The sequence below is a fragment of the Zootoca vivipara genome, chromosome 2 (genome assembly GCF_963506605.1).
Source record: "Zootoca vivipara chromosome 2, rZooViv1.1, whole genome shotgun sequence".
In the NCBI taxonomy this organism is placed as follows: Eukaryota; Metazoa; Chordata; class Lepidosauria; order Squamata; family Lacertidae; genus Zootoca; species Zootoca vivipara.
In genome coordinates this window covers 7,898,725-7,914,945 of record NC_083277.1, presented here as the reverse complement: position 1 = coordinate 7,914,945, position 16,221 = coordinate 7,898,725, and the positions used below count along the sequence as shown (strand labels likewise).

The window sequence follows — 16,221 nt, the reverse complement described above, 5'->3', positions numbered from 1 at the left end:
CTGGGAAGGGAACCAGAACCCGTACCAGACTGCAGCTCCCAGAATCCTTTGGGGGAAGCCAGGACTGTTGAAGCCTTTAATTCAGGCATAGGCAAACTCGGCCCTCCAGATGTTTTGGGACTACAACTCCCATCATCCCTAGCTAACAGAACCAGTGACAGGTAGGTAGCCGTGTTGGTCTGAGTCGAAGCAAAATAAAAAAATTCCTTCAGTAGCACCTTAAAGACCAACTAAGTTTATATTTTGGTATGAGCTTTCGTGTGCATGCATCAGATACTTCTTCTGTGTATCTGAAGAAGTGTGCATGCACACGAAAGCTCATACCAAAATATAAACTTAGTTGGTCTTTAAGGTGCTACTGAAGGAATTTTTTTATTTAACAGAACCAGTGGTCAGGGATGATGGGAATTGTAGTTTCAAAACATCTGGAGGGCTGAGTTTGCCTATGCCTGCTTTAAATGTATGGTGACTTGTACAGTGGAATTTGCCCTCCCTCTCCTCCATAAGAGGATGGGGGTGGGGAATCCAGTGCCCATTGAGACTGATGGGGCCGAAGGCAGGGGGGGGCAGAAAAGGAGGCGGAGCCACAATCAGTGACTGGCAGATCCAGCTAATTCCATTTAGGAAGCTGCCATATACAAACAGTCCATCTAGTTCAAGATTGTGTACACTGGCTGGCAGCAGCAGGTTTTAGGCCTCTCCGTGGAAGTACCAAGGATTCATCCTGGCGCCTTTTGGGTGCAGACGCTCCACCAACTGAAACATAAGAGTTGGAAGGGATCCCCAAGGGTCATCTAGTCCAACCACGTTTTCTCCCAATGCGGGACTCAAACCCATGACCTCGAGATTAAGAGTCTCGTGCTCTGACAACTGAGCTACCAGTAGGACTCTTCCGTCCCCATCCTCTGACATGCAGTGCCCCCCTCTAGACTGATTGTAAGTCAGGAAGTGGGCAGGAGGGAGCTGGATGAACCAGCCTTTACTGGGTGGTGAGGAGCAGAGGAGAGGATATATTTTTTATTTTATCTGCTAAATTTGTATTGAGAGTGGCAGCTACCTCAGATGTAGAAGGAAGCAGGAGATCTGCAGCATTTTCTCACAGTGCTCTGTTTGCTTAAGGAAAAAAACACAAAAAACCCAGTCCCCTGACGCTAAGAGCTTACAGTGTGAATTTTAGGGAAAGAGCTTCGCTTCGTTTCAGGAAGGGATAAGGACAGCAGCTGCACACACGTCCTGCTTTCATAGCCCACGGCTTCCCCACAATTGCAGAGCTACAATTCCCAGTACCTTTAACAAACTACAATGCCTAGTAAAGGTGCGTTTTGGGGGGGGGGCAGAAGGATATGCTTTAAATGTATGTTGCGTACGCAAGGAAAATATGAGTTTTGAGAGATAGAGTGAGATTAGCCATCCCCTGGTTGCTAGAGCGAGGAGAAAAAAACCTTCTTGGCGGCTCATGCAACCCACTATTCTGAATAATGTTTTTTTATAGGGTAGGGGGCAGTGGGGATGCGTTTGAGACTTTTAGATGTTTTGTGTTTGTGATGGCTTCTTCGGAGGAAAGCTGTGATAGAAACTGAATCAACAGTAACAAATTAATTCCAAACGGAGGCTCCAGCTTCAAGTTGCTGGACTAAAACTTATCAGGAAGTCTCGTTTTATTCATTTGCAAATGAAGAGAGACAATGGTTGCTTGCAGGTGAATTAACCAAGAAAGCAAAGACCAGGGTGATTGCATTATCACCATTTGACAACTCTGAATGGGACACTTGGGCTTATTCTGCATAGGGTTCAACTTTTATCTGAATTGTCTCAGGAGACTTGCAATCTGTCTGCACCTTTTGGAACTTATTTCCCTCTGCACTCCACTTAGTGATGCAATTACGAATTTGCTGCAATGTAGTCCTACCTGTATTTTACTCAGAAGTAAATCCCCAAGGTGTCACAAAACACAGCTTTGTGAAAAGAGAATACGTGGTAAAGTCTGTAAAATCTGAGCATTGTTAACTAGAATGTTGCCGTATTGGAGTAAATATGATTTAAAATTATGATTAATGATTTATATGGATCAAAAAAGGAAGATTAATTGTATTTGATGAATTGGGGAAATAGTCAGATTAATTGGGGAAATGGTCTGAACAGGAACTGCACATGTAGTCGATGGAAATAGGAATGGATGGGAAAGTATTAGAAATTAAATTTAAAAAATAAGGTGGTCTCTAAGGTGCTGCTGGAAGGAATTATTTTATTTTGTTTCGACTACGTCAGACCAACACGGCTACCTACCTGTATTAGATATTAAGAACAGAAAAGGAAGGGAAAAGAAGAACCTTGGAGCGGGGGCAGAAAGTCAAATTTTAAATTGGTGTTAAATTCAATTTAAATTGTTAATTTGTTTAAAATTTGGGAAACTATTAAAAATTGATTGGTTAAAAAAAGAAAAGTAAATCCCTGTGTCCATATAAAAAATTGCTATATTTGTTTGCAAATATTGACGCTGCCTGTTAAAAGTTGCCAGTCCATGTTCTGCAAAATTATAGTGCATATCACACCACATGCCGCTGAGCATGTGCAGAGTGCCACCCCATACCCCACCATTGAGGAGAGCTAGATGGTTCAGGTACAAGGCAGCTTCCTATGATTCTCTCACCATTTGGCTTGTAAAAGTAAGTGTAGGCAAAAAATTGTAGAGAAATGTTCAGCAGCAACTCGCAAGTTAAGCCCTGGTGGAATCTGGGAAGCACAAACAACCCTCCTATGCTGTACACTAAACACCAGATTCTTTTTTGGGGGGATGGGGAGGTATATTGCCTCTGGACCTGGATATTCCATTTTTTAGAAAAGGAAGCTATCCTGTCCAGTAGGATCTGCAACAAAGTGCGGCAGTATGGAATGCTGGTTGCTGTTCAGGTTTCTAACCACTCCACTTTAACGGTGACATTCCCACTAGTTCTGAACCTCAACAGGTGAGTGCCAGTCATTATATATATACATGAACAGGCCTGGAGAAACTCTCAAGTTTTGCAGAAGTGCCTGAAAGGTTCTTGGCAAGAAGAGCCCTTAACTAGTGGGTGAGGGAAACAGCCCACAGAGGACAGTTGTGTTCAGTGGTGACAGAATACAACCTTGTGGGGGGAGAAGAGATGGAATGGAGGATTCTGGTATAGGGCAAGGCTGGCTGGCAAGCACCCTGTTGTCAAGAACAACATACTGGATCCATTGAGCAATTACCCAATTTTTAATAGCTCCAAACAAAACAAGCTCCAAACTTGTCACAAAAGACTTTTTTAATTTAAGATTACAAAAAAAAAATTGAGATAAGAAACTTTATAAATAAAACCTCAACATGTTTTGACAGGAGTACAAAAGTGTGGGCATTCAGAACTGTAGACACTCAACAAGGGAACAATAATAAAATGTTTTCATTGGTTTGCAACTGGTACCTGCAACGGGTATCTGCTGTTCGGCTCATTTCTAGTCAACATAATAAGCAGGATGCTTGGGGGGAAAAGCTAGGCTACTACTGAACAGATGGGCACAATAATGAGAGAGAGAACAGGAACAATACATTAGGATCAGCTTCTGGGACAGATATTATTTGGATTCACACATCAATAGCCAAACCACAGTGACTGTGCACTTCCTGGTTCGGCCAAACCATAGTTTACTGTTATGTTCAAATCAGGCAGACGGTAGAATACACTGAGAAGGGGGAACTTGCTGCCCTCTCGATGCTGTCAGACAACCGATCTCCAGCCTCTGGCCATGGTGGCTGAGGGAGATGGGAATTAGGAGTCTTGAGGGCTGAAGCTTCCCCACCCCTGGATCCTGCAAACCATTGTTTGCCCAGCTCGAAATGTGTGTGACCCCAAGTTACCGTCACTGTGGCTGAACTCTGTGTTGCCCATTAGGTAAGAAACAGCACTTTTGTATGAGGGTATGCCAGTGTGTTAAACAAGTCTGGGACCAAACCATCCTTCTGGGGGTTCAAGAGAATGTAAAGATAGTTATTAAATTTGGGGGGCTAAGGTATGGCTTATCCATGCAGTAGAATGAAGTGGTATAGTCCTGGAAGTAGTGGAATGGGTTGTACTATTTTGGAACCCAGGCAGGAACCCAATTTAATTTTAATGGTGCCTGGAAGGGGGGGGGGAGAGCTCAAGTACAAAAACTGATCCGAGATCGAATGTCTCCCCCATGACAAGCGGTGTTTTTCTAATTTTTACTCACTAAGGTTTGTTTAACATGGCAGAGCTTTCAAAAATGGTACCCCCTAACAACACCCAAAATTGGACAGTCCACTTTTCAGGGGTCCCTCCCAGGATGCTTCCCTCTAATTCTCTCCCCACAAACCAATATGTGGAGTAGGCTTTTAAAAGAAAGAATCCCCAACAACAGATGTTATTGAGAAGCACCCGTCAAATTTCTTTTCCTTCAAAAAGGCAGATACAGTACACAGAAACAGCAGAACGCAGATAATTAAAAACACACATGTAACATGAACAGTAGAATTAACTCTAGCTTGCAAAAAGCTCAACATGCCCCATAACACCTTATGCTTTCCCCACTACCAACCTCGAATTCAAAACTGCTTCCCTTACTCGATCTTCCCTTCCAACTCACTCCACTCCTTTAATACATTCAAGGGGCTTAAAGCAGTGTAAAAAAGACCCTGCTATATTGCCTAAGCTTGGTCGCTAATTCAGAACAGGCTAATGCAACATACAACTTTTTTTGGGGTGTGTGTGTGTGTGCTTTATTTTGGGATAGCTTCCCCATGAGGAAGAAATAACAAGAGGGGCGGGATATCCTGCCAAGCGATGCAGGTGGTTTGTATATAGAAGAAACACATGCTTTAAGAGGAATTTCGAAAAGAACTAACTTTGGCTGGATGCTGGCTGGATTTTTTGGGGGGTGGGGGAGGGTGGCCCCACACAACGGGTTAGATCAAGCACCCCCAAACTGCGTCCCTCCAGATGTTTTGGCCTACAACTCCCATGATCCCTAGCTAACAGGACCAGTGGTCGGGGAAGATGGGAATTGTAGTCCAAAACATCTGGAGGGCCGAAGTTTGGGGATGCCTGGGTTAGATCATCCGTGATCCTACACATAGGCTGTCGAAACCAGTAGATGAACTCAGGTGGCCAGAAAAACGACACACATTGTTGGCAAGAAGAGGAAGGAGCTGGAACGAGACTGCAGGTCCTGTCTGAGGCAGCCTTTGGGGGCTGGGATGTTCTGGACCACAAATCCCACCAGGAATTGTGGTCCAGAACATCTGGAGGGTGCCAGGGCTGGCAACGAGAAGCCCCCTTCTCTGGTTCTGCTGCCCAGAGCAAGCAGATCCCCAGAGAGATTTAACCAAGGAACGATATCCACTCCCACCCCTATTCCTAAAACCCCACTGATTCCCTCCCGCCAAGTTGCATGCCGCTCACAGCTTCCCCTTGCTCTTGGTGTGGGTCTGCTCGTGCTTCTCTCGCTGCCACTTGCGGTCGAAGCCCTCCCCGCAGAAGGGGCACTCGTGGGGCTTCTTCCCGGTGTGCTGGCACTCATGCCGGACCAGATCCGAGCGCCAGCAGAAGCCCTTGCTGCAGAAGCAGCACTCATAGCGCTTCTCCCCGGTGTGCAGCATGTGGTGGCGGTTGAAGGTCGCTAAGCCGTTGAAGCTCCGGCCGCATTCGGGGCACATCTTCATCTGGCTCTTGCTGGCAGCATCTGGAGGGGGGGAGGGCTTCTTGAGCTTCGGCTTGACATCCCGAGGAGGAGGAGATGGAGGAGATGGAGGAGGTGGTGGTGGTGAGGGAGCCGCCTCGGCCAGGTTCGGCAACTGGGCTCTCTTCAGCCTATCCGAGCGGCGATGCTCCTGGGCGCCCCCAGCCTGCTTCCAGCGGGAGGGGAGGACTGCGTTTGCTTTTCCGGGAAACCGGGCTCGCAGCTTCACTTCCCCATAGCGGCCCCACTGGAAGGTCTTCTTCTTCCTTGCCACGCCGGCCTGCCCGCAACCTACCAGAAAGACAAAGTGTAGAATCATAGAATTGTGGAGTTGGAATGCAGGACCCTCAGCAATAAATAAATAAATAAATAAATAAATAAATAAATAAATAAATAAAACCCTGCCCATCCGGCTGGGTTTCCCCAGCCATTCTGGGCGGCTCCCAACAAAATATTAAAAACATGATCAAACATCAAACATTAAAAACTTCCCTAAACAGGGCTGCCTTCAGATGTCTTATAAAAGTCAGTTGTTTATTTCCTTGACATCTGATGGGAGGGCGTTCCACAGGGCGGGTGCCACCACCGAGAAGGCCCTCTGCCTGGTTCCCTGTTACCTCACTTCTCGCAGGGAGGGAACCGCCAGAAGGCCCTCGGCGCTGGACCTCAGTGTCTGGGCTGAACGATGGGGGTAGAGACGCTCCTTCAGGTATACTGGGCCGAGGCCGTTTAGGGCTTTAAAGGTCATCACCAACACTTTGAATTGTGCTCGGAAACATACTGGGAGCCAATGCAGGTCTTTCAGGACTGGTGTTATATGGTCTCAGCAGCCACTCCCAGTCACCAATCTAGCTGCCGCATTCTGGATTAATTGTAGTCTCCGGGTCACCAGCCCCACGTAGAGCGCATTGCAGCATCCATAACAGATGGCCATCCAACCTCTACTTAAAAACCTCCAAGGAAAGAGGCCACCATCTCCTGAGGATGACCATTTTACTGTCAAACGGCTTTTCCTGTCAAAAAGTTTTTCTGTATGTTTAGTCGGAATCTCCTTTCTTGAAAGTGTGCAGAGTTGGAGAAGAACGGCAAAAGCTGGGAGAGCCCTATTAAGCTTTTCATTCAGAACTAGAGAACTAGGAACTTCCTTTAGGTAGGAATGGGGAGCCCTTTTTAGCCCCAGGGGCCACACTGCCTTCTGGGCAATCATTTGAGGGCCAAATATGAGCAGTGGTTAGGGCTGGAGCCTAAAGAGATTTACTTAGAGCATTTTTAACCCACTCAAAAATTACTCCCAGAGTGCCTTGCATGCAATCAATTGCGACATGACCATCCCTGCCCACAAGCATATAATCTGAAATAACAGGGCACAAAAGCAAAAAAGGGATGAGGGGAGAAGAGGAAAAAACTACGTAAACACAAGCACCAGTAAATAGTAGTTTTTATAAAGATCAAGTGGTTGTCTCAAGCTCATTTCCTGTCAAAAATGTTATGTGTTAACTACACACACCAATTAATAGACTCCTCTTTATCTGAAACAGAAAATCTTAACACAAGCTGGCTGCAACATATGCCTTACAGCTGGCAGATAGAATATAAAATTTTGTTTGTGGGTGGGTGTTTCCGCTATCCTGTGTGGTGTAGTGGTTAAGAGCGGTAGATTCGTAATCTGGGGAACCGGGTTCACGTCTCTGCTCCTCCACATGCAGCTGCTGGGTGACCTTGGGCTAGTCACACTTCTCTGAAGTCTCTCAGCCCCACTCACCTCACAAGAGTGTTTGTTGTGGGGGAGGAAGGGAAAGGAGAATGTTAGCTGCTTTGAGACTCCTTAGGGTAGTGATAAAGTGGGATATCAAATCCAAACTCTTCTTCTTCTTTTCCTTTTTATTATTTTGCTCTCTATTGGCTTTTATTGAAAACCTTTAATAAAATTGATTAAAACAAGAACAACACTGCTCCACACTGGATCTCTTTGGAGCTAGGGATCCCCCTCTTCCCACCACTAATTCCAGGCAAAACTAAGACCCCTGCTTACCTGTGTAAGTCTTGCGTGAAGATGAACTGGGCTCCCCACGGACCTCACCCGTAGCCCACGTTTGCAGCGGCACCGTTTCCAGAGGAACTTCCTGCTTCTTGCGAAGATCTGCAGCCTCTTCCTGCTCCTGGAAAAAAATAAAGAGCCGAAAGAGGGAGACCAGTGAGGAGTGGAGGAAAAGGAACAGAAGGCAAAGTGCTCAAGTCACCAGTGTGGTGCAAGGGTTAGAGTGCTGGATTATGACCTGAGAGATCGGGGTTTGAATCCCCACTCAGCCATGAAAAACACTGGGTGACCTTGGCCCCAGTCACCATTCTCTCAAGCCTGAGCTACCTCACAGGGCTGTTGCCAGAGGAAAGAGGAGAAACATGTAATAATAATAAACTAGAAGCAGCTCTTTAGGTAAGCCACTGGGGGTGGGGTGGAAAGGCTGCATGCCCCAGAGGCTCGCTCGGCTTTAACTGGAAATTGGGGGTTGAGGTGCAGTGCCGAGGGCCTTCTGACGGTTCCCTTGCTGCGACAAGCCAAGTTACAGGGAACCAGGCAGAGGGCCTTCTACCGTACCAGATGTCAAAGAGATAAATAACTACCAGACTTTTGGAAGACACCTGAAGGCAGCCCTGTTTAGGAAAGGTTTTAATGTTTAATAGATTATTGTGTTTTAATATTCTGTTGGAAGCCGCCCAGAGTGGCTGGGGAAACCCAGGCAGATGGGCTGGGTAGAAATAATAAATTATTATTATTATTATTATTATTATTATTATTATTATTATTATTAGGGGCGAAAGTCCTGCATTGCACAAGGTTCAGCTAGATCACCCTAGTGCAGGCACCCCCAAACTTCGGCCCTCCAGATTTTTTGGACTACAATTCCCATCTTCCCCAACCACTGATCCTGTTAGCTAGGGATCATGGGAGTTGTAGGCCAAAACATTGGAAGGTCGCAGTATGGGGATGCCTGCCCTAGTGCTTCCTTCTATTTCGCCAAAAACACTGGCTTTGGTCGCTTGCATTGCTGGGATGTTTGGCTTTTGCGACCATTTGCTGGTTAGGAGCTGCTTGCAAGCCTGGGGGGGGAGGGGAATGCAAGGTTCTTACCGGTTCTTCCCCCTTTTCGGCCGCTTGCAACCTCCTCAGGAAATCTTCCGCCAGAGCCACGGCCTGCAAGCAGCTCTCCGGCACGCGCTCCTTGACCCAGTAGTGCATTTCCTTTGGCAGGACGTTGAGGAACTGCTCCAGGAGCAAGGCCTCCAGGATCTGCTCCTTGCTGCTCCTCTCCGTGTTCAGCCACTGTTGGCACAGCTCCTGGAGCCGTGCAAGGACTTCCCGGGGCCCGTTGGCCTCCTGGTAGCAGAAGCGGCGGAATTCCTGGTGCTTCTTCTCGCGTGCCAGGGCCTCGTGCCTCAAGATGGCCGCCTTGACCTTCTGGAAGTCTCCGCGGTCCTTGGCGTCCACGCTGATGAAGGCCTTCTCCGCTTCCTCACCCAGGGCCGGCAGCAGCCGGGTCACCCACTCCCTCCTGGGCCAGTGGCAGGCCACGGCCACCTGCTCAAAGGAAGCCAGGAAGGCCCGGGTGTCAGCCCGCGGGCCCAGCTCCTCCAGGGGCTGCTCCTCCCAGACGGAACCTTCCAGAAACTCTTGGAACTCGGTCTCCCACTGATAGTGACCGCTGCTCTCCGCTCTCGGCTGGCTTTCTTGGAGTACCACGGGTTCCCCGGCATCTGCGGAACGGCTTGCCGAAGGGCTTTTGAGGGTTCCTGCCTCGCTGGCCCCCAATTCGAGACCTCTGGGGTCCTCCCGGAGCCGGGTGCGCTCAGCTTCGGCCCTCCAGCGGCGTGTGGCGGCCATTTTAGCTCTGCCTGCTGGAAGTATTGAAGCTCACAGCAAACGAATGGCAAAAATGGCAACTTCTGGCCCGGTCCTTGTGCAGCTGCTCCCAACACAACGGGACTCCCTGGGCAAGACTTGAAAAGCCGTGCAAGGGTTTCACGGCCTGAAAGTTTGTCGCCGAAGAACCGGGAGAGCTTGCAAGCAACTTTTTGTTTTCAAAGGCTCCTTTTCTAAAAAGAGAATGCAAAACAGGGATATCAGAAGGAACAGAAACCTACATGCCAACAGCTACTTGAGAGAGAGAGAGAGAGAGAGAGAGAGAGAGAGAGAGAGAGAGAGAGAGAGAGGGAGAGGGAGAGGGAGAGGGAGAGAGAAAGAGAGAGAGAGAGAGAAGCTCCTCTTACTCTCTTTGCAAAGTCCTTTGCTACTGGGCTGGGCCAGGAGATGCACAGCATTCATGCTAAATTGCTACAAAGTACAGTAAAAACTTCTGCAGGGAATACAAGAAGCTGTCTTACTCCTTTGCCCTTCCTTGGGGGCTTTTAAGCTGAGGTTGGATGACCATCTGTCCTGGATGCCTTAGCTGAGATTCCTGCATTGCAGGGGGTTGGACTAGATGACCCTTGGGTCCCTTCCAACTTTACAGTTTTATGACCTAGGACTAGGTAATGGAAAGGGCTGTAACCTCAAAGGTATAGAGCACCTGCTTTGCGTCCTACAGTTCCCAGGTTCAACTCCAGGATGAGCTAGGAAAAGCCCCCTGCCTAAAGGACTGCACTGCCAACCAGGGTAGACAGAACTGAACTAGACTGACTAAAGCTGATTCGGGATAAGGCAGCTTCTGGAGACGGAGCTCAGCAATAGAGCATCTGCTCCGCAGGCCGAAGATCCCTGGTTCAATCCTGGCACCCAGGTCTGGGAATTTCCCCTGCTTGACACCCCGAGGGGCCACTGCCCGTCAGTGTAGGCCAGTGTTTCCCAAACTTGGGTCTCCCGCTGTTTTTGGACTACAGTTCCCATCATCCATGACTACTGGTCTTGCTAGCTAAAGATGATAGGAGTTGTAGCCCAAATAAAAACACACGGCAGGAGAACCAAGTTTGGGAAACCCTGGTGTAGACAATAATGTGGTGCACAAAAGGTTCTGCCTCAGTATGAGGCAACTTCCTATATTGCACAGCCCAGGGACCAAATGTGGCCCTCCAAGTCCCTCTACACGGCCCTCGGGAAACTCTCCCCAAGCCTGCATACCCTCCAACATTTCTCTGATGAAAACAGGGACACCCCTGCTTGGCACCCTTTTTAAGCATCTTTGCGGAAATTAGCCTGCTATACTGAGGGAAAACTGACACACCAGTGACTTTGTCAGCTGTGTGGCCCCTGGCCCCATCTATGTGGCCCCCCCAGAAGGTTGCAGTTCAGCTAACAACGTGCGGAGGGCCAGAGGGGTTTCCACTCCTTGCCCCTAGAGACCTTGCTTCCAAATCCCCGTCCCAGGATTCCTTCTGCTAAACCTGGTTTTAAAACTTCCACATTTAAACAAATCCACCATCGAGCCTCAAACATTTAGGCCCCATTTGCACTACACTGGGGGTGTGTGTGTGGAATTTGAATGAAATATTGGGAGGCCAGTTAAGGCTCGCCTCACATAATTGATCACATGACGTGGTGCACGCAATGCCCATCAACTTTTGGGGGGAGGCTGGCCCCCTCAAATATTATATTGGGGGGAGGCCGGAGCCCCCAAAGCCCCTAGGAGTTGGCTCCTAGGCACTGCACATTCGAAGCAGCATCATTCCACTTTAAACAGTCCAGGTGAAGGGTGTTGAGGGTGTTGTAGTATGTGAAGGGTGCTGAGAGATGTCAGGAGACCCCCGTTCCCCTCAATTCCCAGGGTTCTCTGGGAAGAGGAATTCATTGTTAAACCACTGTGGGAATTGTAGCTCTCCGAGAGGAATGTATGCAAGTGTCTCCTAGCAGCTCTCAGCACTCTTATCAAACTACAGTTCCCCATGATTTTTTTGGGGGGGGGTGTTAGGGAATTTTATGATCGCACCCAGAATTTTGCCCTAACGGGGGGAGAGGGAACAATGAGTGTTTAAAGTGGTATGGTACTGCTTTAAATGTGTAGGGCAGAGGACCTAATCCAGGGATTTGATGTAATATATATTATATATATATATATATATATATATATATATATATATATATATATAGGTAAAGGGGCCCCTGACCATCAGGTCCAGTCGTGTCTGACTCTGGGGTTGCTGCGCTCATCTCGCTCTATAGGCCGAGGGAGCCGGCGTTTGTCCGCAGACAGCTTCTGGGTCATGTGGCCAGCATGACAAAGCTGCTTCTGGCGAACCAGAGCAGCGCACGGAAACGCCGTTTACCTTCCCGCCGGAGTTGTCCCTATTTATCTACTTGCACTTTGATGTGCTTTTGAACTGCTAGGTGGGCAGGAATTCGAACTGCTGACCTTCTGATCAGCAAGCCCTAGACTCTGTGGTTTAACCCACAGCGCCACCTGGGTCCTACCCAGTTATATATATATATATATATATATATATATATATATATATATATATATATATATATGTAAAGGGACCCCTGACCATTAGGTCCAGTCGTGACAGACTCTGGGGTTGCGCGCTCATCTCGCATTATTGGCCGAGGGATCCGGCGTATAGCTTCCAGGTCATGTGGCCAGCATGACAAAGCCGCTTCTGGCAAACCAGAGCAGCACATGGAAATGCCGTTTACCTTCCCGCTATAGCGGTTCCTATTTATCTACTTGCATTTTGATGTGCTTTCGAACTGCTAGGTTGGCAGGAGCTGGGACCAAGCAACGGGAGCTCACCCCGTCACAGGGATTCGAACCGCCGACCTTCTGATCAGCAAGCCCTAGGCTCAGTGGTTTAGCCCACAGCGCCACCTGGGTCCCTTTTATATATATATATACACACAACTAAATAAATTATATATATATATAACTAAATTTCCACAAATTCACATAAAATTTCAAGACATTTTTTTTCTTTTGTTTTATTTACTTCCCATCCCATTTCCACGCCCCCCCCCAATTTTTAAAAAACCATTAAGGCTAGTGCTCCCCCCCACCAATGGTCGACTTCCTGTGTTGTTTTTAAGACAGATGTTGGCTAGCCAGAGATTGAGAAAAGCTGTTCTGAGCCCTTTCAGGAATGGAAGGTGCCTCAGGGGCAGAGATTGGCAAATCCCATTTTATCACCTTGCTTTAGATTTTGGGAGGGCTATCTTTTGTCTCAAGTACACTGCCATTGTCCCAGCCAGGATTGACACAAAGCCAGTCTGAATGCTTTTACAAGAGGTCTCTTCAGGCCAGGTGTTGACATGGAAATGGCTGTCCTAGCACAGGTGAGGAGTTTTTAAAAAAGAAAAAAATCCTTGCTGCCTTTACAGCTTACAATTTAAATGATTTTTTAAAATTAATTTGGAGAAAGAATGATACACACACACACACACACACACACACATATATATACACACACACACACACACACATATATATATATATATATACACACACACACACTGTTTTGAGGGTGGTTTTTTTAACAATGAAGCAATGTGCCATTTTTTTTTACTAAAAAAAATTGTATCAGATCCATGTTGCTTAACACACATTTATCATATAAGCATGCCGCTTTTCAAAACACATAACAAAACAACAACAACATCTTATGCCCTTTTAAAATGTGTTTTTTTGTTTTTTTGTTGGGGGGTATTGGGTTGCTGTTTTTATTTTTATTAGGTATTTTCTGATTTTATATCTTGATTTTATTCTGTGAACCGCCCGGAGACCCCCGGGTATAGGGCGGTATATAAATTCAATCAATCAATACACAAACAAAACATTTTTGTGACTCATTTTGCCCTGATTTAATACAGTATTTGTTTTGTTTTGCACACCACCTTGAGTTCATTGGACAAAAGGTGGGACTCAAGTATAATAATAATAAATAAAACAAAATAGTTTATACCCCCAGCTCGGCCTAACCTACCAAACAGGATTGTGGCAAGCATAAATAGCTTGGAGGGAGACCTCCCCTTAACCACCACCCCCATATATCACGAGGGTCATCTAGTCCAACCCCCTGCAATGCAGGACTCCAGCGAACCCACAATCTTTCCTTGGGTTCCAAGAGGGGCTGGGGAAACCTAGCCAGATGGGCAGGGTATAAATAATAATAAATTATTATTGTTATTATTATAATATTATTCCTTTGTTCCAGTTTAAACTGTTTTTTTCATTTGGAACCCTGAGAACTAGAAACTTAAAAAGGCAGACACAGGTCAGCGCTGGAGCGTCGCTGCCAGCCCGTGTAGGCAAAACGGAGCTCAAATGCTCCGACTCAGCATCTTATGGACTCCATCCAACCCCCATGGCTTGTGTGACCATGGGCCACACCGGCTGGGGCTGATGGGAATTGAAGCCCCCCCCAAAAGACCCTCACCCCCCATATGGAGAACAACCCCCCCCCCAAGCCTGGCGAACTTTTAATATGCGTTAGGCTCAGCCAGTACAGTTAAGCTTGTAGTTGCAGAAACAACAGCAAAAATCCCCATTTGGAAGGAACCAGGTTGGGGAAGGTTGATCTCAAGGATGGAGCCGATAGATAGATAGATAGATAGATAGATAGATAGATAGATAGATAGATAGATAGATAGATAGATAGATAGATAGATAGATATAGTGGCAGGGCGTTCCAAGGGCCCAGCATAATGGGTTCAAACTCACCACCGCTTCCAGCCGCTCTCCAACACCCAGTTTGCTAGAATGAACAGAATAGACTGAGACCAGACAGGGAGGGGCTCCTCCATCAGGTCGGCCCCTCCCTCCCACCAGCCCCGTCCTCTTAACACAATTTTTTTAAAAAACCTGGGGAAATTTTGAGGAAGGGCATCTCCCAGATTTAACCCTTTGTAGGACCTCCCATAAAAGGGGGGGGTGGCTTAAGGAAATAGGGAATCTTATCTATTCAACAAGATTTGTATACCGCTTGTTCATAAAACAAAGGAAGACTCTGAGGTTTACATACAGCCAATGTGAAATATTCCTATATATCAAACTTGAAAAGCAGCAGCTTTGATAAAATTGCTCTCCTTCCAGGATTCAAAGATTTGGCTGGAGTTTTTAAGGAAGCAGAGACCCAGGTGTGTGACCCCTGGCAAAGCTGCTGAAAGGAAATGGGAGCTCGCTCGCATGATAATAGGAGACAATTACTGTAAAAGATTTAGGAAATATTCTGCAGACTTTCCCCCCTCTGGCGGGGCTCCTGTGGTTTTAACAGGACAGCATACAGGTTGAATACTCTTCCCACACACACACCCCACTCCCCCTGCCAATCATTTTTTATTTTAACACATTAAAAAAATAATCACTAGATTTATATCCTGCTTTTCTCCCAAGGAGTTCAAGACATCACGCATTGTTCTTCTGCCCCCACCCTGCTGCCTTAATCCTCACAATGGCCCTGCAAGGTAGGTTAGGATTCGCAGGCATCCCCAAACTGCGGCCCTCCAGATGTTTTGGCCTACAACTCCCATGATCCCTAGCTAACAGGACCAGTGGTTGGGGAAGATGGGAACTGTAGTTTAAAACATCTGGAGGGCCGAAGTTTGGGGATGCCTGGATTAGAGTGAGTAGTTTCCTGGCAGAGGAAAGATCTGAACCTGGCTCTCGGTGAAAGCTGGCCCTGTTGAATTTCTGCATGTTAGACTGCTGTAAAAGGCACCTGATACGGGGCAATATTATATTATATTAATATGCTTCTACACGTGGTGTAGGTGGCACTGTGGGTTAAAGTTAAACCACTGAGCCTAGGGCTTGCCAATCAGAAGGTCGGCAGTTCGAATCCCCGCGACAGGTTGAGTTCCCGTTGCTTGGTCCCTGCTCCTGCCAACCTAGCAGTTTGAAAGCACGTCAAAGTGCAAGTAGATAAATAGGTACCACTCCGGCGGAAAGGTAAACACCGTTTCCATGCGCTGCTCTGGTTCGCCAGAAGCGGCTTTGTCATGCTGGCCACATGACCTGGAAGCAATATGCTGACTCCCTCGGCTAATAACGCGAGATGAGCGCTGAAACCCCAGAGTCGGTCACAACTGGACCTAATGGTCAGGGGTCCCTTTACCTTTACCTTTACCTTTACACGTGGTGTGTATGCATGTTGGTTGGGTTAATTGTTTTTAGAACATTTTTTAATGTTGCAATTTATAGTTTGTTTTTTAAAAAATTGCTTTTATGTATGTGTGTGCAGTTGTTTTACTATTACTTACTATTTTTATATTCCTAACATATAGAATCATGAAATTCTAGAGTTGGAAAAGTTTGAGTTGGGCAAAAGATCCCTATTGCAGGGGGTTGGACTAGATGACCCCGGGGTACCCTCTAACTCTACAATTCTATGATTGTGTGGTTCTAGGAACACCCTGCAGTGCAGGCATCTCAACACAAGCATCCATGACAGGTGGCCATCCTCTGCTTAAAATCCTCCGCCTTCTGAGGGGCTCTATTCCACAGACGCTTTTATTATATTTTGGATTGCTTTGGGGGACCTCATGGGAAGAGAGTAATAAATGAAATTTCACACACTCAAAGTGCA

At 47.0% G+C, this 16,221-nt stretch overlaps 1 protein-coding gene across 1 annotated transcript; it reads right to left on the bottom strand.

The window, feature by feature from the left end:
- Positions 1-5,434: 5,434 nt before the first annotated feature.
- On the bottom strand, positions 5,435-9,595 carry LOC118080223 (zinc finger protein with KRAB and SCAN domains 3-like). The gene is made up of 3 exons (XM_035105160.1): positions 8,846-9,595; positions 7,748-7,874; positions 5,435-6,006 (listed from the first exon to the last, which is right to left on the bottom strand). Exons 1-3 carry the CDS (start codon positions 9,593-9,595, stop codon positions 5,435-5,437), a joined length of 1,449 nt encoding a protein of 482 aa, XP_034961051.1.
- Positions 9,596-16,221: the final 6,626 nt, after the last annotated feature.

What these genes read in the sequence shown, in the direction of transcription:
- LOC118080223 (XM_035105160.1), bottom strand. Translation starts at nt 9,595, where the DNA reads ATGGCCGCCACACGCCGCTGGAGGGCCGAAGCTGAGCGCACCCGGCTC. An exon ending in CCGAAAAGGGGGAAGAACCG is followed by an intron (nt 7,875 to 8,845) that starts GTAAGAACCTTG and finishes ATTTTTTTCCAG; the next exon opens with GAGCAGGAAGAGGCTGCAGA. An exon ending in TTCACGCAAGACTTACACAG is followed by an intron (nt 6,007 to 7,747) that starts GTAAGCAGGGGT and finishes TCTTTCTGGTAG; the next exon opens with GTTGCGGGCAGGCCGGCGTG.